Genomic DNA, 24,146 nt, shown 5'->3' on the forward strand with positions numbered 1-24,146 from the left:
CTGCCAGTGCAGGCCTGGGCAAAAGAAAAGCCAATCTACAACATTATACCTCATTTTCTACCCATAAATAAGGTGAACAATCCTTATGTATTTTATGGAACTTTTTCTGGAGGATGACAAATTATAATGACTAAAAGTCCCCATCAACTAATAAATTCTTACTAATAATAAATAAATCATCTAATAGATTTTTAAAAATATAAATGTTCTTGTGATGTTTCATGCATCACAATGTAATTTTTTTCTTTGAGGTTAGGGTTAGGATGAAGTTCAGAATGTTAGAGCCAAAAAGGTATTCAGACATCATTTAGAAAACCTGTGCTACTCAAAGTCTAGGGCACCGGATCAGCTCACCTGGGAGCTTGTTAGAAAAGCAGAATCTTGGATCCTGTTGATTCAGAACCTGCCTGTTAATGAGCATTCCCGGCTGGGTGCAATGGTTCACACCTGTAATCCCAGCACTTTGGGAGACCGAGGTGGGCAGATCACTTGAGGTTGGGAGTTTCAGACCAGCCTGGCCAACATGGTGAAACCCCACCTCTACTAAAAATACAAAAATTAGCTGAGTGTGGTGGCGGGCACCTGTAATCCCAGCTACTTGGGAGGCTGAGGCAGGAGAATCACTTGAACCCGGGAGGTGGAGGTTACAGTAAGCTGAGATCGCACCACTGCACTCCAGCCTGGGTGACAGAGAGACTCCGTCTCAAAAAAAAAAAAAAAAAAAAGGAATTCCCAGGAGATCCATAGGCACAGGGAAACTCTAGCCCAATGCCACACTCAACGGTTGGCACTGAAAGGTCAGAGGACAATCCTGAGATCACACAGGGGTGAGAGGTACAGCTGTGGGGAGGAGGTACATTTCTGGTGTCAGTTCACTGTGCTTTTTTCTGTGCCTCTATAACTTTAGGAATGCCCACTGTGTTCATCGTGAGAGGCAAATTTTAGATTATAAAACCCTAAAAATCGAAAGAAACCACTGCTGAAGTTAACAATCATAGTCATTTTTGAACTTGTTATAGAGCAGCAGTCCCCAATCTTTTAGGCACCAGGGACCAATTTCGTGGAAAACAATTTTTCCATGGACATGGACCGTGGGGAGGTGGAGTATGGTTTTAGGATGAAACTGTTCCACCTCAGATCATCACGCATTAGATTCTCATAAGGAACACCCAACATAAATCCCTCAAATGTGCAGTTCACAATAGGGTTCATGCTCCTATGAGAATCTAATGCTGCTGCTGATATGATCATAGGTGGAGCTCAGGTGGTAATGCTCACTATCCCACCACTCACCTCCTGCTGTACAGCCCAGTTCCTAACAGGCCACCGACTGGTAGAGGTCTGTGGCCCGGGGGTTGGGGACCCCTGTTGTAGAGCATATCTTTTTAGAAAGATTAATTCTTTAGTGTCTGATAGGGGGTCACATATGGACTCTTACTAAACATTGTTAATGATAAAGCCATCAGAAAATAATTTTATGCCTAGATTTAGATTATTGAACAGAAGCAAAACTTTTTTCCATTATGATTTATGCAAATAAAATTTTTAAGAGGAATACTTTCTTTATTGACAAAAAAGCTTTGTTTTGGCTAATAATAATTTGTCTTAACTGATTTCACCTTACGTAACTACATTTTGACTGTTTCCACTATTCAAAAAAGAGAAACTGTTCTGTTGCAAATTGTGAAGAAAATGGAATATTCTCCTTTGTTGATCTTTCTAGGTACTGCACTGTCATCACTAACCCTTCTTAACCTCAGATTCTTTAACTGTGACATTGCTTTAATCACATTTACCACTAATTGGGCCATATCTTTAGAAGATTTCCATTCTTTCTTGAACACCTTCCCTGTGCATTACGTCAAAGCTTATTCCTCTATTCATCATTTCTCCATTTCTCTTCACTGAAGAGCTCTGTCAGCCTGATGACCTCAACTACCATACTCATATATAGACCAAATCTATATGCATGTCTGCTCTCATTTACGCCCATGTGTATGGTAGATGCACCTGACATTGATTACTTGATCATACCCTGAGAATGACCCTGTATGGCAGATGCACTTGAATGTGTTTTCAGAGTTCTAAGCTAAGGAATTTGGGAGTGGCCAACCCGAGAGCCATTCCTTATCTATGAGGAGCCTCTAAGCCCCTGGCCCATCCCACAGTACTGGAGTCATACAGGGGATTGAGGCCCTTTGTTTTGGGTTAAATTAAGGTCGTCAGGTGGAGGTTGCTAGGTAGAGGGTGTTAAATGAAAATGCTGTATAAACTGCATGCCTCTTGTATGTAAGCTCCCAGTAAAACCCCATGTCTTGTGGGCCAGCTCTGGGTCTCTTCAGCCTCTTGAACCCGGTGCCATCCCGTTGGGAGTTGATAGGGGTGTGGCACAACATCATGGTCAGGGCCTTAACTATAATGAGACATTTTTGCTTGGACATCTTATCTCTATCTCAAAGACAAAGCATCTTTAACCCCATTTTCCCTGATAACTTCTTTGTCTCTATGAATGGCACACCCATTCTTCCCCTCAGCTAGGCCTGTACCCATAAATGCTTCACTATTTACATTAAATTCTTGAGAAATATTTAGCAGCACATCTGAAGGTGCTAAAGACTCATAACACTACTCATGAAATGAACAAACATCACAATGCAATGTCACTTACAGCATAGCAACACCTCACAGTGGAAAAGCAGTCATAAGTACTATACTAGTCACCTAGTCATGCTTATGTTGTTTGGGCTTATTGCCTGTGTTTTTGTAATAGTTACAAGGCAAAGGTACCTTTCTTTGCCTCTAGCCTCACCTAACATTATGCCTCTTACCTTGCAGTGCCATGCCTCATTCAGCCCAGTAAACCACCAAATACTTAGCTCTATATGCCATCTGATAGACATTACTATAACAGTAAATATACTCAGTTGTAACAAGATAAATCATAACACTGAGCAAAATGTGGTGGTATCCCAGTGTAATCTCATGGTATTCTGTTCAGAATCACTATCTCAGAGTGATATGAGCTCTATGAGGGAAGTACAGCCTTTGGCTTTCCAGAGTATAACCAGATAACTGATGGCCAATAAATAGCCAATTCAATTTTGGATGATATTGCTTATTGGTGATTATTGAGCTTTTTAATATTATGCACCTTTTAAAAATAGGACAATTCTATCAGTTTGGCAATTCAGACCAGCTTTACCATCCTCAGAGCTATTGTAACACTGCTTAACTAAGGATATGGTGGTAACCACACTGCAACATCTGTTCCTCAGTAGTTGCCACAATTACTTTGGCCAATCCGAATGGCCAGGTGCACATACCAATGAGCAGCATCACTTTGCAATAGAGGTCTTTCAGTTTGCCAAGGTGAGGGGTTCCTGAGTTTCCCAGATAGAAACCCTAAGCAAGCTATGAGGATCACTGACAAGAGTGAATAGGTTGTGTTACTTTGTAACAATTACAAACTGAGCTCTGGTGCCTTAAGGACAGGGTCATATCTCATAGCCACAAATTTCTTACATCCTTCTGAGGCCATCATGGAATACATTGTTATGTCACCTGTTTAGTGACTGTTTGATCTATGAAATCCAGGAAACAAGATTTACTTGAAGTAACTTTCACATAGCTAATGGTGGGCAAAATATTTATATAATCAAGTTGTAAAATGCTGTTGTCAAATTTAATTTATTCCTTGAAAATGTATGGTTATAAGGCCTACATTATTGAGATAAAACTAAAACACTATATATTCACATTATACAATTTTTACTATTCCAAAAATTACATTCGTGTATTTGCAAATATAAACACAATTAGATGCCACAATCTAATTCAGACACATATGATCAAATGCAAAACCTGATTAAGTTAGAGAACTTTGTTTCAAGTAAATAGCTGAGATAACATGCTATTTACATTTTCAATAAAACAGCCAAAAACATGCAAGGTCAGAGGCAATGGGATAGAAAGGCATAACATTGGTTCAACCAGTGTCTGTGTATTAAAGAATTTTCCTAGGTTAATCTGGTTGCTCCTGAATATGGTTCAATATTCTTAAGTTTTTTCATTAAATAAGAAATCTCCAACCTCACCAACACAAGCATGATGTCTGCAGGAAAAAAGCTAAGTCTCTTCTGAAAATTCATTGTACAAATACCAGATTTTAACATCAGCTTAACAGTCACAAACACACAATTCCCAAACTACACCTCTAGTCTCTAAAATTCAGAAGTGAACTGAGTTTATGAGCCGTATTATTGTTTAAACCATATAAATAAAATCTACATTGTTTCGGTGAAGCTTTTTCTGTACAAATGCAGAACAGCCGGGGCTGAATAGATTCTATTAATAATGCAATATTGAGTTTGGTATTGACTTTAAGAAGTATTATCACCTCCTTGACTAACCCTTAGCTGCCAGCAGACGCTGCCTCAGGCCAGTACACACCTAATTGCTCGGTAAAAAGGCCGTTTCCCTACCTCATTGAGCTGCATGATGTGATAAATTTGCCTCAGGTACTCGCTGCCACCTGGTTTGTGGCAGAGATCCAGGACCATCGTGTTTATTTTCTGCTCAGTCAGTTCAAGAGCAATATCTCCTTCTTGTAAGGCCGTGCTTTTCTCTATTGTCATGAATGCACTAAATACAAAGAAAGCATATACATTATCAGTAGTGAAGAATTGTAAAGATGGAGAGTAATCATGGAGATGGAGTGTGGAGAGTTGATGTAAATCTCAGATTCAAAGCATCCATAAAGACTACGCTGAAATAGGTAAGCCTTCCCAAACCGCTGCCGCTCACATAAACAGCACCTTAGAATTAAGCACCTGAAAGCATTTTCAAAAATTGAATCGTTTCTTCTAAAACATGTCTTTACTGCATTTATACTCCTATCTATAAAACATTTTCCCATTACTGCAATTGTTGAAATTGCTATAATCATGAGATGAAAACAAAACATTTCTTTTTAAGAACATGTAAGAAATAATTTGTATTTTCTCTTTGTGGATAAAAAGTATCTTTGATGCCTGAAATAGCTTTGGTATTTTGTCTTTTGTAGATTCCTCTTTACACCTGTTGTAGAACACACTGAAGACTAATTGAAGTGTCAGAAGGGGGAGCCTATTATGCTAAATATAGGCTGGATGCTTCATGGCGGTATGCTTACCACTGGGTATTTTAAATTGGCCTTTGACACTTGTTGCCTTTTAAAAATATGTGTCCCACTCCTGTTTCTTTCTGTAACAGATACTTAGCAAAAGTCACTATCTTGATTATTCTTCCAGAAAAAGAGTCTACTATCAACACACCAGGAATGTGCAAGATATAGTTCTAAAACATTTCTTTTAGAAGGATCTATATACATATTGTTGATTTTGAGCATTATTTACGTGGTAATAATGGATGACAAAAAGAATTTAAACATTTCAAACTATACCAGTGCAAAAAATTATGATATTCAATGTACACATATATTCCACACTAATTTTCTTGTTATAATTGTTATTGGGATCATGCTACACTTTGCAATGTAAGTATTCTTAAAACTCATGGTTTTCCACTGTTTCCAAGACTAAATAAAATTTACTGTGGTGTAATCAGCTGTATATTGCAGTTCATTACTGAGATTTTGCCATGATTATAAAATTAGTTCTGCTAAGAGTCAATGCCTCTGACCTGAAGACTGAACCAAATGACACCCAGCTGCTGGACATTAACTTTGATATTGCTTCCACATGTATCTTAAAAACATCCTTCTCAGAAAAGGGAGGAACTTTAAGATCATATAGCCTTGCTAAAAAATAAAATCCTACTTTGACTTAGAGATATTCATTAGCTAGAGAAAATTGCTTGTTTTTTTAAAGACCTTTTTACAATAAAATAAGTTTGCAGGTATCTTTTTGAAGCTGCATACAGGTTGCAAAAAAAAAAAAATTGTCAGGTTTTGTAGAGGCTGACATTGAAAAAGTTGAGGCCCTCTGACAAAGGAGTATCTCAGTGTCAGCTCCTGAATTGTATCCTTTCCTGTCCATCACTGTGCAGGTGAAGCAAATGATTGGATTCAGTCAATGCTATGATTAATGAGTTCCTCTCCGGATTTGGGACTGCCTATCAATCATGTCATTAGGGAGAATGTGCCCTGAAAGAGGCAGACCTTAGCCAAGGAATAACTGCATTAATCTTAATCTGTATATGCACCCAGCCAGCCAAGTCAGGGTCACCATGATGAAAAACAATAATCTTCAACTCGACAAATTACTTTGCAAAGACAGACATTTCTTTACTTTTTGTGCTGTGTGTTCTCCAGAATCTAAGTTGACTGTTTACAGCTTGAGTGTTACTACAAAGTGAAGGTTATTTTAATGAATAGTAATGCTTTCACGCAGTATGCAAGACAGGCAACACTTACAGCTGCCACCTTTTCCACTGCAGTTATTTTCACCATTTCCATAAAATCAAAGTTAAATCTGGATGCAAGTGAAAGGAATCTAGCTAAATGGTATCAGGTAGTTTCAGATAATCTTCATAAGTAATTAAGATTTAATTGATCTTAACAGAAGAACCATTTTAGTTTAAATGCTCACATACTCATATATTTTTTTAAATTATGGTAGAACCAAGGCAACCCTCTACCTAATACAGACATCATGTTTTGAAATACATTTTTCCTCACAGTATGTATCTGTGAGTAAAATGACCACTGATTAGTGATAAATACTTAGAGTGGAAGTGCACCTGTATAACAGATAATCAATTTGAAATCAAAGTCAAGAAGAAACACTCTTTTTTTTTTTTTTTTTGAGACAGAGTTTTGCTCTTGTTGCCCAGGCTGGAGTGCAATGGCGCGATCTCTGCTCACTGTAACCTCCGCCTCCCGGGTTCAAGTGATTCTCCTGTCTCAGCCTCCCTCAGCTGGGATTATAGGTGCCTACCACCACACCCAGCTAATTTTTTTTTTGTATTTTTTGTAGAGACAGGGTTTCATCATATTGGTCAGGCTGGTCTTGAACTCCTGACCTCAGGTGATCCGCCTGCCTTAGCTTCCCAAAATGTGGGGATTACAGGTGTGAGCCACCGCACCCAGCCAAGAAGCACTCTTATAGTGCCCAAACTCTGTAAGAGATTGTTATCTAAAGTGAGTTAAGTCAAATTTAACTTTTTCAAATAAATGCTATAAATAACTTTTAAAAAGTATGCTAAAAATAACTTTAAAACTGCATTTTGTATATTGATATCATTTCAGAAGTTGAGAAAGATGTAGCATTGTGCTAATTATATAATTACTCAGAAACTTTGAGGGCTGTACTGCATTTTTTAAGTCAGCAATTCTTCATTTTTTATGCATGTTGTATGAGAGGTAAATACTCTTTTGGCTGATTGTTAATCAGCCAAATATTAGCTAGACAACTCCCCCTATAGGAGATACCAGATGTGTTTGGGCTGTTTATAAAACTTAAATTGAAATCAGCTTTTAAGGAAAAAAATTCAGCTTACGGATTCTTGTATGTACCCCTAGGTATATTACCTAGACGTTGCTTTAAATGGATCTTATTTGATATAGGGGCTACTAAATGAGCAGTATCATAAATTTAACTTTGTCACTATAATCAGATATACTATTTTTACTCTTGTTTTTCCGCTCCCCTTTATAACCACTGCCATGGATAATGACATCAGGCCTTAATTTTTTAGTCATTGGATTAAAGCCTGTACATTAGTATTGAATGCAAACAGAAAGATTAAGATGGTCACTGCCAATGTTACTAAGCATTTGCCTGAATGCTATTGTTATTCCCACCCATGGGACACGCCAGAAGTACATTTTTAGAGGTCAGTGTGATGAAACCAGGAAAATCATGATTACCTACTTTTCCCCATTTGGATTAATATAAAGTCTTATAGATTAACATAGACAAGTAAACATTATTAGTTACCTTAATACTAACCAGTGAATGCAATATATTTTAATAGAGTTTATACATAATAATGCCTACCAGTTCCAAGCTTGATGCTAAGAACTCCATGAATGTTATTTAATTTTTCAAAACAATTCGGTCAGTGTGGTATCATCATTGAAACTGAGGCTTTGAGCGATTCAATAACTTGCACAAGATGACCCATTTACAAGGGATTTGTACTTGCCCATCTGATTCCAAAGCCTGATCTCTTTATCACTACCACGTACCAGTAAGAGTAACCATATTTCAAGTGACTTTTAGTCATTTTGGGCAGAAAGTTATACTAGTATCTGCTAGCAACATGAATATATTTTTAAAGAATGAGGGACAGCATCTGTGGGTGTTTTTAAAATGGGCTGACAGTGATCTGTAGACCATGCGAGCTGGAATTCCTTTATCAATACCAAGCAATTCCATTCCTGAAGACTAATTTAAAGACAAGAGGACTCTATGTACATATTTAAATTCATCAGGGACCCTTAAAAATCTTTGCAGTACCACAAATCACTTAGTTCTTAGTGACAAACCCATGAGAAGGCTGACATTTTCATACAGAAACAGCTGGGTGTGTTTATAGCTGGAGTGTGATATGCCCTAGTTGCCCTCTGGGATTCTTACATTACCAGATGAAAAATGTGTACCTTTTTGACAATCAGGTACACAGAAAGCAATAAAAAGCCTTTTATATCCATTAATTCCTTCTTAATTTAATCTCCATGCCCAATCCATTTATAAAATGCTCCAGGCTATCCACTAGATACCTGTTTGCACACTGAAAAGGGGTGAAACTAAATTCTCCTGGGTTTAACTGCCACCCTTTTAATCAGAAACCTTAAGATGGTGACTAAACAAGTATAATGTTCCAGTGTGTCAATGGGGTTCACATTTTAAGAAGACAAGAAACGTGCAACAATCCAATTTTTAATGGGATACTTATCTTTTTTTATATTCATCAAAGCTGCCATGAATTTAGCAAAATACTACTGCTGCCCATCTGACAATATATTGTCACTTATTGGTGATTTTGTTATTGTGAAAGCATTTGATGAAATCCAATAAGAGAAAAACATCACTTTACCATTCAGTGCTCAGTTTCCTTGCTTTCAACAATTGACGTTCAATCCAGTTGGGCTTCTGCTGCTCAATGCTCTGTATGACCTTTTGGATCATTTGATTAGGGATACTTGTCTGGTCGCCCATGATGCTTTCCAAACACATACAAATTAAACCCAGTTTTTCTTTACTCCATCTGTCAAGGGAGGCACCTGTTAAAAGTTCCACACTGTTTCCGTCCTCAAATATCCGACATATAATTACAATCAAGTTCCAGACAAGCAGGCCAGCTTTCTTCAATTCAACAAAGTTTTTTGACATTTTTCTCTCAGACAGAAAAAAGAAGTATTTAATTGGGGGAGGCAAACATGCAATCACCGTAGGTAACTTGCTGATTACAATAGATACTGCCTGAGCAGCAAGCCTTGTGAAGCCTGGGGAAGAAAAGAAAAGGTATGATTAATACTAGCATTTGCGTTCAATCATTGCATGGTTTTGTGTTGTATGTCTAATTTTTGTGGAGAAAATTGGCAAGAAGATCAAGTGCTTGACATATTCCAACAGAACTCTAACTGGGGTCTCTCGCAGTACTACCTAAAATTTCCCCAAATCACAAATCTGGTTTTTTCTCTCATAAATGAAGATTAGAAAATTTAGACTTATAATTTATATTCTTTCAAGACTGCAGCTTTCCAGGACCCAGGTGGCCTCCTAATTAACAAACGCAAAGGTGCCCAGCTGGGCAGCTTTGTAGGCTTTGATACTTCTGACTCCCCCTTAAGCCCTTCTCCTCCCTTGGAATCCATGACAGAATCATTTCAGCTCTCCTCAGGACTGGTTTCTCTCCTTTCAGTTCTCAACCCAAATGTGACCTCCTCAGAGAGCCTTGCCTCACCATCTTATCTTATCTCATCTCTTCATCTCATCTCAGTCCATTTACACCCTTCCATCACAGCCCCAAGACCCTCTCTTTTGGGGATCCCCATTTTGTTGCCTTTATTATAGCACTCCCCATCATCTAATAGTTATGTCCTTTTCCTGCACACTGTCTGTCACCCTATTCTAAACTATAAGCTCTAAGAAGGCATTCCCGTATCCCTAGCACTTAGTACCTCTTATATAATAGTTGTCAATAAATATTGGTTGAATGAATGAGTCAGTAAATTGGTTCCTGCTTACCTCTATCTCTCCTCTTTGCTTCTTTGTGTCTTATGCTATTTCCACTTTCTACTAACACCTCTTAGATGTAGGTTTTTGCTAAGAATTCCTTAGCCTTTTGGCTGATGATTCCACATGTTCTTCCTTGTTTGGTGCTATTTCACATTTATGATCTTATTTAATGCAACGGCCTTAGGAGATTATTCAAATATGTGTTGGACCTAGTTTTTACAAACTTATAAAGACTGTTCCAATTAATTTTTAAATGATTCTTAAGTTGTCATGGATTGCAGAGGAGTCACTAGATTAGACATATTTTCCAAGAAATATGTATTAATTCTTCTTCCCTGTATCAGGGTTTCTCAACTTCAGCACTATTGCCATTTTGGGTTGGATGATCCTTTGTTGTGAGGAGCTCTTCTATGTTCTGTAAGGTGTTTAGCCACATCTCTGGCCTCCACCCACTAAATGTCAGTAGCATTCCCCTCAGTGGTGACAACCAAAAATGTCTTCAGGCATTGCCAAATGTCTCCTGGGAACAAAACTCTGTCTGGTTGAGAACCACTCTTCTATATGATTCCAGAATCTTAAGTCTTGGCCTTTCTCCAGAGCTGTAGTCCTATAACTCCAGCTTTCTGTTAAGCATTCCACTTCTGTGTCCTCATCACCATCAACTCAATATAACTAAAACCATTGTCTTCCAAACTAGCTTGGCCCTTCTCTCTCCCTCCCACCCTTTCCTCCTTTCTTTCTTCATTCCTTCCTTCCTCTCTCCCTCCTCCCCTCCTTCCTTCCCTCCTCCTTCCCATTCTTCCTTCTTGTTAAATGTTCCTTCATACCTAATCAGTGATCAGCATTGATATATAGTTCTACCCCTTTATCTCTGACATCCAGTTTCTCATTGCTGGGGCCAACTGAAGGTTACTGACCTACTTCAAGCCCTTCTTCACAAATGGTACCTTGACTACGGAAGCATTCTTCTAACTCATCTCCCTTCTCCAGGCTATGTCCAGCCCTTCTCCTGTACTGTAAAACTGAATTCATCCCTATGAACTTTATTATCCAATTTCTCTGCTGTGATAATTTTAGCTACTTACCACTGTTATAAGATCAGTCTCTTGAGCTTTGCTGTCAAAACACTCCACAGTCTAGCCTCAGCCTGTTTCTACGATCTTTCTCTTTAAGACCTTTAACATGCTTTATCCTCTTTGCTTTTAGACTTCTGAGCATATCATTACTGTCAATGGAATGCCGTCTGTCTTCATGGTTCACAAATAATCTTCAACTCTTAGTTCAAAATCCTCTCCTCTCTTGTGAATTTATTTGAATATATTATATATATGACCATTTTGGTAATTAGGTCCATAATTGGCTATGTTGTGTTATTTTTGTATTATCATCTATTATTATTTATGTTATTTTTATATTCATGCTTTGTCTTTACAGCTAGCCTATAAACTCCAGAGCACGGGAAACAAAGCTCTTAGCTCCTTGATTATCCCACAAAGCCAGACAGTGTTTTAATCCACTATGTACATAATGGAATTTGAACATTAAAACTGAATGAGAAGCCAAAAGAAAGTAGCTTTGAGTTCTTTGGTAAAACATTCCTTACTGTTTTTGCTGAACAAAAATAACAGAACAATGTGAACATTTTCTGAAGATACATATAACATTTAAAAAGTCACTCTGTTCCAAAAAAGTACAAAGCTCTGGAAAATATGTTTAATCTAGTGACTCCTCTGCAATCCATGACAACTTAAGAATCATTTTAAAAATTAATTGGAGCAGTCTTTATAAGTTTGTAAAAACTAGGTCCAACACATATTTGAATAATCTCCTAAAGCTGTTGCATTAAATAAGATCATAAATATGAAAACGCCTAGCTCAGCACCTGATAAAAATAGTTGCTCAATAAATGTTTTCTTTTTATTCAAATTAATGTGTTTAGGTGAGGCTTAAAATATAGATAAAGCAAATCTTCCTTAGTGTTCTTAAATTATTTTAAATGTCTCATTGTTCTTTTTGTGTTTGTGTGTCATAGTCCCTATTCTGCTTTCAGGTCTTTGACTTGAAAGATTATATCTTATATTCCCTCTGTCTTAAAGAGGGTTTGACTACAGATACTGAGCAAATATTTGACAAGCTAAGTAGATATTAGGTAAAGATTACCAATTTTCTTCTTCACACCTATACTCTACTGATATTTTATAAACTCTGAGGACTATGGGCACTCAAATATCCAGCTATTTCATTAACGCTTAAGGCAAATTTCAATCAGAACCCTTAGGCTGATGACAAATTAATAAATCCATTCTACCAATCTCAAGGGCTCTGAGTCTATGATGATGTCAACAACATACCAGGGAAGGATCTTTTAAGACTGCTACACACTCATCTTTCTGTCTTTATTTAAATAAGTTTAATTCTGTCTAAGCCGTATATATGTAATATATTGTGTCATCCCATTTTAGAGGTGATAAAGTATGAAGAAAATCTATGTCTTAGGATGAAGGCAATATATGTATACTGATGTATTTGTCATTGCTTCTTTTCTGTAATATACTACTGTAATAATATATTTATGGTTGATAAAACATGCAAAAAGGAAATTTACAATAAAGGAGGTAAAGAAAATGTCAAAATTAATTTTTAAAATTTTATTTATTAATGGTTAAAAAGATCAATAACAATTTGTTGAATGAGGATAATGTAATTTTTTATTATTTTTTAAATCTGAGCTTAACACTTCACAATACAAAGGTCAAGTTCTAAGCTCAGTTTGTTTCAAGATCAGGTTTTCATGGCTGTCATAGGTGAAAAAGCCACTACACAAACACATATAGATCAACATGAAACCAGTATATCCTTAGCTGTGCCAACAAAATCATGGCATTTATTTTTCAGTGTTAACTACCAAATAGGTGAAGGCTGTTGTTGAAATTTGACTAACAAATATCCATCATCTGTGATGTAAAATGTTCTTGCAAATGAATGGAAAAATATTTTATTTTTAAGAAAAGCTTTCAAGAGTCACTGAAACTCTCCATTTGCAATATTTTACATCATGTTAGAAAATCCTATTTCTAAATTCTTAAGCGAAAAGATATGATACTTTTGTAGGTAACACTGGTTCTTAGGAAACAAATAGGCCTGGTTTTTATACACTATAATAATGACTTCTTATAGCACTTTGTATATTTCTGTCATCAGTTTCTTTCTCAACATGCTGTTTCTGCATGTGACCAATGGCATGGACACATTTTCCTAAATGCTGCTTGCTATTTCTGTTTCCTCTCTCTAGAATTCATTGTTTCCATTAAGACAATTACTCCAAAAGTTTTGCCATAAAGGATTATTTTCATTAAAAAAGTAATTTACTGTTGAGAAAATATCTTCCCAGGTATATCTTTCATTTAATTTTTGTCAAAGAAACAAAACAAAACAAAAAGTTCTTTGTGTATTTGTTCTTTGAAACATAATGAAACAAATATCTAAAAGCAGAGCTATGTCAGAGCCATCCTAACTTCCATCCAACTCTCCGGTAAATCTACACTGTAATCTTTATTGTAATATTTATTTCTTTAAATCTTCAGTGTTTTTTAATGTCACAGTATTTGCTGATAAAGAAATAAAGAAATGCATTTTAGTTTGTCACCATAGTGTTTTCCATGTTCTGTCATTTTTACTGTGTCAAGAAGGACAAATATTCCCTAAAGTAATGACTATTTGTCTTTTAGTAAGTTAGATTTTTTTTAAAGACCTTTAAACATTTACAATTAGTTAGATAAATTTTGTAAGAACCATGATTATATATCACTAAATTAAAACATTGTTAAAAAAATTACATAAGTTTATCTTCATGTTTTGGATACTTACTGTAGAAATCTTTTGTTTATCAAGCTAATATCTCAAGGCTCAATACTGGCTTAGAAGTGATTCACATCTAACAAAATATATGGGAAGCCACATTTCAAATAGTTTCCCCACAATTCTTTTTTTTTTTTTTTTTTTTTTTGCCAAAGGTGATCAAATCATCATTGTTTTATAATATGGCTGTGAAGAGCTCACATTAAGAATAGAAACAAGTGGGAGCTTTTTCACTTTGTCACTGTTTGCTCTTGATTGCATTCCCAGCACTAGTTTTAAACTGTATTGACTTATTGGTTTATAGGAATATGTTAAAGTCACTTGTATGTATTATAAGGATTAATTTTGTTACAACCAGAGTCTGTAATACAAAGGACAACTCTAATTCATTACCGTGTGCTGAAAGCTAAAGAAGGAATAAGGTCACCCCGCCCATGGCCTCTCCCCAAGAGCATGGCACCCCTGCTCTTCCCTCAACCTTCCTCACATACTGTCCTCAACACACACTGGCTCACTCACAGACCAAGAAAGGTCTCCAGTGACAATCCCATGTGAGATTTTAGTGAAGTGTGATTTCTTTCTCTCTTCTCATACACCAAAAAATTGTACATCTCTTATTTGTACCCATTTTGAAAGAGTTATACTAATCTCCTGGCACCAAGAGGAGATACTGTACTTAGGTTTATCTCTGATCTGAAACACAGTGCCTGGTATATAGTAGTTTCTCACTTAGCAAATTTCTACTGAATGAATAATGAAATTAATAAATGACTTAATGTCCAGCATGTACACATTCTCTATCTTATATTCTGTAGTGAAAATAAAATTTAAGAAGTGCCAATCTAAAAGTCCCTGTAGCATTTCAGAGGGCAGTAAAGAAGAACAATGGCATTCGCCTATTGTCATATCCTCTTAGAATACAAAAAATGGTTTATAAAGTCACTTTCTTCCATCACTTTCTTTTATATACTCATGGGATCTGACATTCCTTCATGGTTGTCTTTATGTTGTACTTTTACTCGGAATGAGCATTTTATGAAAAATGTTATTTAGTAAGGAAAACTTTAACAACTGGTATCTATAAGTAAGCATTTTTTGAAATAAGAGGCTCTTTGCAATGGTATGGAGGAATTCCAAAGTGCTTAGAAAAAGCAAAATTGTTCGTGAATACAATGACTCGAAAGCCACAAGCAAAATAATGCTACTCATATGGCATGATATGTTAACTAAAAGTCATGCCTACTGAATTGCTCAAAACGTATCAAATATCCAAAAGCTAGAACAAAAGAGAGATGGCAACAACTCTTAGAAAAGAAAGAACTTAAGTCATGAAAAGGTGACATTTTCCAATTTCAATTAAATGGCTTTACTAGATTCAAAGGGAGTTTAAGAGGGCTTAGACAGAATTAAAGCATTACTATGAAAGGTCACAGATAGATAATTGATTTGAGTTTGTGATATAAGGTCTCCCGTATTTAGGATCTCCATGGAGAAGAATGAAAGAAAGGCTAGTCCCTTCAATTGACTTTAGTGAGTTCGGCTGGAGTATTTTATTGTTGAAAGTTTCCTTAGAGTTAGAGAAAAAATATTTTCACTAACTCTAAGGAAACTTTCTCTAGTTTCCTAGTTTTCTAGTTTCTCTAGAAAAACTAGAGAAAGTTTCCTTAGAGTTAGTGAAAATATTCTTCTTTAAGGATGAATATGAAAGAAAAAAGTTTTATTTTAAATAATCAAAAGAAGATTCACGAATACAGATACATAATATACATACAAAGGAATCTTGTGAAATTCTGGAAAAGTGGAAAGATCTAGACAGGGAGGAATTATTTAAGAAGAGATGACTTGACTAATAAAATAAACGAATAATGTAGGTAACTGATGGTTCTTAAGTACACTTGGTGGACGCGCTGTTCTGAATAGGAACAATGCGCTCAATTTAGAACCAGAATCACTGGAGGAAAAAATGCCCTGTCAGAAAAATACATGTACTTACCAAACTGGGTGCTATTTTTGACCTAAAAGCTACATATGTAGGCGTTTTAACAAGAGAAAAGAAGGTAATAATTAGTGTTTGCAGAGAAAAAACTTAAAGGAAAAAATAATTAAATGGAATATCAGAGCAATCTTCTCTAGAGTATGGATTTTAAGTTACTCAACAAATTTTTAGAAAATTAGTCAAAATCATGTGACCAATCTGTGAATATTAGCCTGAACACAAAATATCACAGAAAATCCTGAACAGGCAATTAAATAAAGAAGATGACCATTTGAATAATTTTCCATTCTAGTTTCCTTGATCATGTGGTTCACAGTAAAAATAAAAATAAGGGTCCCAAATCTACTTAATGGAAGGAAGATTAGTATAGTTCATCATTCTTAAAACTTTTAGAATTTTACTTGATTGCATGTCCTAGAAAATTGCTTCTTCAGGTGTATTTTCTTAAAGAGAAACAAGTGTACTTACTTTTGCATGATTCTTTCCTGTTAGTTTCTTTTGGACTATAATTCCATTCTTTTGGCATGCTCTCAAGCAAACAATCAGGAACAATGTGCTTGTTTAGGTTTGTCTCACAGTTTCTCCTAGAACTCATCACAGATACTATCTGCTGTACAGTGTCCTTGACGGCATCGGTCAGTGCCAGTCTCAAGCATCGGATGACCTCCAGCTCGTACTCCACGCATGCTGAGACTTTAAAATCAGATGGTATATTATGGTTAGCAGAACCTAGCAAATCAGTTGTGCCTTGCTCAGCTAGAATTCAGTTTTGTAATAATCTAGTTTAAAGCTATAGGAAAGGAGAGCTGCATTTAACCAAGAAATCATATGATTGATAACCACCCCATAAAACATTTTTTAAAAAAGATTCTTCTTCTTTGCAATAAAAGGAATGGCAATTAAGATAACAGTACATAATATTTACTGGTAGTTTTGGACTCTTCTGGTGAGAACATAAATTGTATGAACTTGCTAGATGACAACTTGGCAACAATGTCAAAGCTTCAACATTTTACTTATCAGTTGACTCACATATTCCTTTCTATAGGACTTTTCCTAAGAAATTAATTATAAATATGCAAAGGATATAAGAAAAAATTAAAATGAATCAAAATGTCCAATAATAGGTGATTTGTTTAATTAGCTCTGGTGTTTCTATCTATACAATAAAGCCATATATTGTGTAGTAAAAGTAAAAGTAGGTTAGAAAAGAGTATGATAGCCTATTTTTATTAAAAATATGTATCTCCACACATATATAAAATAATTAAAAGATGTATTCTATAATGTTAATGGTGATTGTCAATGACGGACAGAATTTCAGTTATATTTTTTCCTTCCTTTTTTCTTCTTTCCTTCTTTCCTTTCTTCCTTCTTTCTTTACAAATGGTCAATCAATTCAGTGTTAGAATCTTACCAAGAGTTTCCTTATCAGCAAAATGTTAGAGCCTGTTCCTAGATTGCCAAGACACATAGCATAGGAAGAATAGAGTAATAGCCCTAAAACCCAGCTGCTAAAAACCCAAAATATTAATTCTTCATTATCAGCATAAATGAGAGAAGCAAAGGAAAGGATTATTTCAAATGATAATAATTTTTATTAATGATTTTTATTATTGTAGTTTATTTCTGTTTTCATATTAAATTAACAAATGAAAACAAAGGTTAGAATCACATAACTTAAAGAATACCTGCATCACTATCTAATTAATTTTCAAGTGTTTCAAATCACCATTAAAAATATAGACACTTTAGGAGGGGCTTTGGTGTCCTCATTTATAAAATGGTGAGGGGAGAGGGCGACAAGGGCTGGACAAGATGATATTTATGGTCTTTCTTAGTTTTCACCTTCCACGACTCTATTTAAGACTCCTAAGAAGAAAATAACAAATGCTTCACAGCTGAGGCACACACAAAGTTGAAAAGAACTGTGACTCTACTTCCTTTTACAACATAGTAATCAGGAGGCCTTAGAAAGGGGCTGAATGAGGGTCCTAAATTGAGAATGTGCTTTAGGCTATGAGCAGCAATCCTAAGAATGATTTAAACCAGTTTTTGTATGTTCACTAAGCTACTAATTGCTTACCAATTTTTATCAGTATAATCTTTCATATTTTGGTAATAACAGATGTGGCGAGATTTCCAAAAAGAAACTTCATTACTTTTATGTTAAAATTTCTATAATTTAGAAGAATCAGAACAAAGGTAATTTAGTGGTAGTTTTTCAGGCTACTGTTAAGAAAGATGTTATATGCAATAAAGAATAACCTAATGTGGCTTTATAAAAGCAATGGAAATTACATCTGAATATGTTTCTAAGTAAAAAGATTTGGTTTAAATAATTATTCTATTAATATATTTACCAACCAGAAGTCATTGGAAATAAGGTCTCCAGATAAATTATAAGTAACTGGGGAGTCAAAAGTAACATAACATCATTGAAAATCTTCTGCAAATACATTAGCATACTTTCCTGCTTTAGAAAATTAGTTTCTTTGATGCTTCATAACTTTAGGTGTTAGAAATGTAAAAATTTAATCTAGACAAGCTCTGGTCTAATTTTCTCAGTTTTTGAAGACAAGGACACTGAAAAACCAAATAGGAAGTGATAGAACAGACAGTAAGTAGTAAGGCAACGATGTATTCTCTAGTTAGCCAGTTCAAGCAGTGGTATACACAGGACTAGACGGGATGGCTTGGAGCAATCCACAATCTCTAAGTACATGCCATACCCAGCCACTCCTAATAAATGTAGCATCTAAGTTAGCACCCAAGCTTCTGACCCTCCCTTTTCTACTTTTACTGCTGTTATTTATTTATTTATATTTATTTTTATTTTTTTTGAGATGGAGTCTAGCTCTGTCGCCAGGCTGGAGTTCAGTGGCATGATCTTGGCTCACTGCAACTTCCGTGTCCCAGATTCAAGCGATTGTCCTGCCTCAGCCTCCTGAGTAGCTGGGATCACAGGCATGTGCCACCACGCCTGGCTAATTTTTGTATTTTTAGTACAGATGGGGTTTCACCTTGTTGGCAAGGATGGTCTCAATCTCCTGACCTTGTGATCCACCCACCTGGGCCTCCCAAAGTGCTGGGATTACAGGCGTGAGCCACTGAGCCCTGCCTACCGCTGTATTTAAACACTCCTCTATAAAAGTGCTGGGGCACTTTAACCTGCCCTATTCTTATCTGAAACCAATCCTCCATCTTCTGTAATTGCTCTGCAACGCACTAGAGAAAATTTTACATATATCTAGAATTGTCCATAGTCTATGTAGTAATATATGAATTCTCCAGTATCTGGCTTTAGATCCAAATTTCTTAAAATTTTAGAATTAGAAAGCCATTAATTCTAATGAAGGCATCGGCCTCCTCAGGCATTCTTTAAAAATAGACAAGTGTGGAGAAGCACTTCCAGAATGATGGTGTGAAGACCTGGGAAAATCTGCAGCTCCATTAAAGCTATCAGAACACTAGCAAAAATTGTGAAGATCAACTTTTGAGAACCCTGGAAATTAACCACAGGCTTGCAACAATCCAAGGAGAATTTATTCAAGAAAATCAGCTGAATCTTGGTAAAAACAGTGAGCTTTGTGGCATTTTAACCTGCTCTATTCCCAGCTCCCATTCCTCAGCAAGTTCTACTATGGCCTTGAAAATGAGAAGCCTTGAAGCCATGGTAGTTATAAAAGCTTAGCAGCCACTGGAAGAGGTAGAATGTCTTTTGACCTATATACAACGTCCCAGTTTCCCAGATTGTCATGATTTGTCTTGTCTGGAATCTCCCTGGAAGAGCACTGTTCACAATGCATATCCATATTCAAACTAACTCAGTGACTGAAAATGTCTATCCCCAGAATGTTTCGTCAGAACAGTCAGCAGCAATGGTTTAGCTCTGTGGCTGCCTAAGGTAGTGATACTGGTTGCTGCAAACAAGAAGCTAATAGAAAAAAAAAAGAAATAAATAAAAGAAAAACTGAGAAATGAAATGTACATGTACACAGTGGGGAGGAATTTTGAATATCTCTGCCATACTCCTGGGGATCAAGAAGGACACAGACTTGTACAGGACTGTGCACATACCCAAGAAAGCCCTGAGAAAGTGCTAACCTCTCACCTCTGACTAATCTGGAGGCTCTGTGCAAGCAGGATGTAAAGGCGAAGGCAGGGTTGCAAACTATGTGTGTGTTGGGACACGCCTTCAATTCTCTGGCAGTTTACAACAATTCTGCTCCTAGGTATATATCCAGAAGAAGATTTTTTAAACATTCACACAAAAACTTGTACACTAATGTTCATACCAGCATTATTCATAACAGCCAAAAAGTGGAAACAACACAAATTCCCATCAACTGATGAATCAATAAGCAAAATGTATATTTCCATATAATGGACTATTATTCAACAATAAAAAGAAATGGAGTTCTGATACATGCTACAACATGGATTAACCTTGAAAATATTGTACTAAGTGAAAGAAACCGGACACAAAATGCACATACTGCATGATTCCATTTATACTGAAGGTCCAGAAAAGGCAAAATACAGAGACAGAAAGTAGATTAGTGGTTGTCAGGAACTGGGGAGGAACTGTTAATGGGTACAGTTTCTTTTTGGGGTGATTAAAATGGTCTAAAATTAAATGGTGCTGATGGTTGCACAGTTCTGTGAATCTACTAAAAACCACTGAACTGTGATATTTTTACACTTTAAAAGGATGAAATTTATGGAATATAAATTATATCCCAGTACGTTTGTTATAAAAATGTAATTGCCTCTAAAAGGACACACACAAACATTTGTCACTGATATCATAATATGATTTAATTAGAGCAGGGGTCAGAAGACTTTTTCTGTAAATAGCCACATAATAAATATTTTAAGCCGTAAGACAGATGATCTTTGTTGCAACTACTCATCTTTACTGTGGAAGCACAAAAGTATCCACAAATAATACGTAAGTGAATAAACAGGGCAATTTCCAATAAACCTTTATTACAATGGTGGGTTGGATTTGTTCCAAAGGCAATGGTTTGCCAACTTCTAGTTTAAGTGGTTTAAAGGTTTTCCTTTGGGACTAGATGGGAGCAGGACACCAAGAGCTTTTGACAGTGAGAAGAAAGGGAGAGATAATTTTGGAGTATAAATTCCAGCGGTGAAAAGGTAGGACTGGGTGGTTTTTCCAACACAGAGTTTTTGTGCAACCAGAGTGAATCTTTTTTTAAATTTTATTTTATTTTATTTTATTTATTTACTTATTTTTGAGACAGAGTCTGGTTCTTGTTGCCCAGGCTGGAATGCAATGGTTCGATCTTGGCTCACTGTAACTTCTGCCTCCTGGGCTCAAGCAATTCTGCCTCAGTCTCCCGAGTAGCTGGGATTACAGGCACCCACCACCACACTCAGCTAATTTATGTGTGTGTGTGTGTGTGTGTGTGTGTGTGTGTGTGTGTGTGTATTTTAGTAGAGATGGGGTTTCACCATGTTGGCCAGACTGGTCTTGAACTCCCAACCTCAGGTGATCTGCCCACCTTGGCCTGCTAAAGTGTTGGGATTACAGGCGTGAGCCACCATACCTGGCCCAGAGTGAATCTTGTGCTGGGAAAGAACTAGAGGAAGAAAAGAGGCACAAACAGGAATTCAGTGTAAAACATTTTTCACCATCGAGCACTGCATTAATGTATAGAAGAAGAGAAGAATGTACACTATGAAAATACCTTAAAACTCTTTAAAAAATCAATTTCTGGTGTGAATTTTTCTTGTAATTTGTTCATTTCTTTTTAAAGCACAATTGCGCAAAATAATTATGAATGGCTGAGATAATTTGGTTACTTAGCATAGCAAATATCATATAACATGTTCAGTTGTTCTTGAAAGTAGCTATATAGCAAATAAGTTATTCTCAAATGAACTACAGATTCATGGTATGAATATATTAGTGGCCAACAAAATGATATTATGAATTAAGTGAAAAATAGTACACTGAGAGTCCTTCATTTTTAGGGATGTTATTTAGGAAATTAGTGTTTTCAGTCAGTAGTCAGCTGATAAAACCAAGTCCAAATATTTTATTATGTGTCTAGTGGGCTTGTTACCTGAGATAATCACAAGTTATTTTTAAAAATGATTATAACTTTGAGGAAGAACTTTTATTTTAGTGATGATAAAGTAACTGGTCCCAGACTCACTCTCCTGCCATGAAAGCTAGAAAATAGGGAAATATATGCAAAATAACTATTTTCATATATTAGACAACAGGAAACACTGTAATTGCCTTTAAAATAAAAGAAATTAAAGTCTGAATGTACTTTCAGGATCCCAGTTCAAGGAGCAGAAAGTCAAGCAAACCATGAAAGTCTCACTGAGACGAAGAGACAGAGGAGGATGAGGCAGCTGGAATTTTCTGAGAAAAGTGCCAAAGGGATGGATCTACATAGGGAAAGAGCTCCAGAAATCTGCATAAGGTTTCCTTTCAGTCTTACACAGAATACTAGACTGGCAGTGGAAAGGTTGACTCTAAGAAGCCAAGCAAAAAACAACTATTGGGAAACTGTTAGCTGAACAATTCTCAGAGTTCATACAAGATTGGCAAAGTCTGAGTTCAGACCAGAGTGGCAAGATGTCATTGCATATCTGACATTCAAAGGACACCTAAAAAGGTAATGTTTTAGTAAATGGGCTAAACTAGGCCTAGAATAAAGACTACTTTAGATCTGCCCTAATAAAGCTTGAAAACAACTAACTCTCAAGATAATCAAGGTGATACACAAGTAACACAATACAACAAAATCTGTAATGGAAGAAAACAAAATCTAGAGACTCAATAACATAATACCGATAATGTCTGGCATCCAGTAAAAAATTACCAGACAGGGAAAAAAATGTGATCCATAATCAAGAGAAAACTAAGCCAATAGAAATATACCCAGAAATGAAAGAGATGATGGAATGAGCAAACAAGGTTTTAAAACAGACATCATATATGTATAAGAATATTTAAATGAGAAGGTATATACAAAATATAAAAAGAAACTATATAGAATTGCCAGAAGTTAAGGATACCTGGAATAAAAATTCACCATATAGTCTTAATAGTACTTTAGACACTGCAGGAAAAAAAAAATCACTGAACTTGAAGATACAATAGAAAGCATCCAAACAAAAGAACAGACAGAGGGTTAAAAAACAAAAACAATACAAAAAAAGCAAGGAAGAAGAATACAGCCTCGCTGACCTATGGGACAATGCGAAGAGGTGTAATATACACAAAATTGAGTCCCAGAAAAAGTGGGAGGGGGAGTGAAGTGGGGCTGGCAAAAGACAAAATATTCCAAGAAAGAATGGCCGAAAAGTTTTCAAATTTGATAAAAGTTAAACATCTCAGGTCCAAGCAGCTCAACAAACCCTAGGCAGAAAAAAATACAAAGAAAACCAAAACAAGGCACATCATAATAAATTGCTGAAAAGCAGTGACAAAGAGAAAAGTCCTTATCAACTATAAAAGAAGACATATTACATAAAAGGAAACAGATACTGTAAATATTTCTACTGATTTATTGTCAGGAATAATGCAAGCCAGAAGATAATAAAATGAACATCTTTAGAGTGCTAAAGGAAAAACAAAAAAGAACAAAAAAAAATCTGAACCTAGAATTCTGTATCTACTGAAAAATATTTCAAACATGAAGTCAAAATACTTTTTGTCATGCAATCAAAAGCTAAAATAAATTAATGCCAGAAGATTTGTAATACAAGAAATGTTAAAGGAAGTACTTCAGGTAGAAAGAAAACGATACCTATTGGAAACTCAGATCTACACAAAGAAGGGTATGGAAATGATAAATATATGGACAAATATAAAAGACTTTTTTCCCATTTTTAATTTCTTTAAAATATAATATTTGGAGCAAAAATAAAACAATAAATTGTAGGGTTTATAATACTTGTAGAAATAAAATGTATGACAACAATAGAATAAAGGGTAGGGAGGAAGTAAATGGAAATATAGCATTATAAGGTTCCTATATCAGATGCAAAGTGGTATAATGTTATTAAAAAGTAAACTGTGATGGGTTAAAGATGCATATTGTAAACCCTGGAGCAATTACTAC

At 35.8% G+C, this 24,146-nt stretch overlaps 1 protein-coding gene across 1 annotated transcript in view; it reads right to left on the bottom strand.

Annotated features, from left to right (window-relative positions):
* The window catches only part of KIAA0825 (KIAA0825 ortholog), a 461,655-nt gene that overhangs the window by 232,590 nt on the left and 204,919 nt on the right, over positions 1–24,146 (bottom strand). Inside the window, exons 14-16 of the mRNA XM_030816963.1 lie at positions 16,507–16,731; positions 9,040–9,448; positions 4,482–4,641 (exon numbers count right to left, since the gene is read on the bottom strand). Coding sequence (XP_030672823.1) covers positions 4,482–4,641; positions 9,040–9,448; positions 16,507–16,731 — 794 coding nt within the window. The remainder of the gene's footprint in view (positions 1–4,481; positions 4,642–9,039; positions 9,449–16,506; positions 16,732–24,146) is intronic.

Source organism: Nomascus leucogenys, chromosome 2 (assembly GCF_006542625.1).
Source record: "Nomascus leucogenys isolate Asia chromosome 2, Asia_NLE_v1, whole genome shotgun sequence".
In the NCBI taxonomy this organism is placed as follows: Eukaryota; Metazoa; Chordata; class Mammalia; order Primates; family Hylobatidae; genus Nomascus; species Nomascus leucogenys.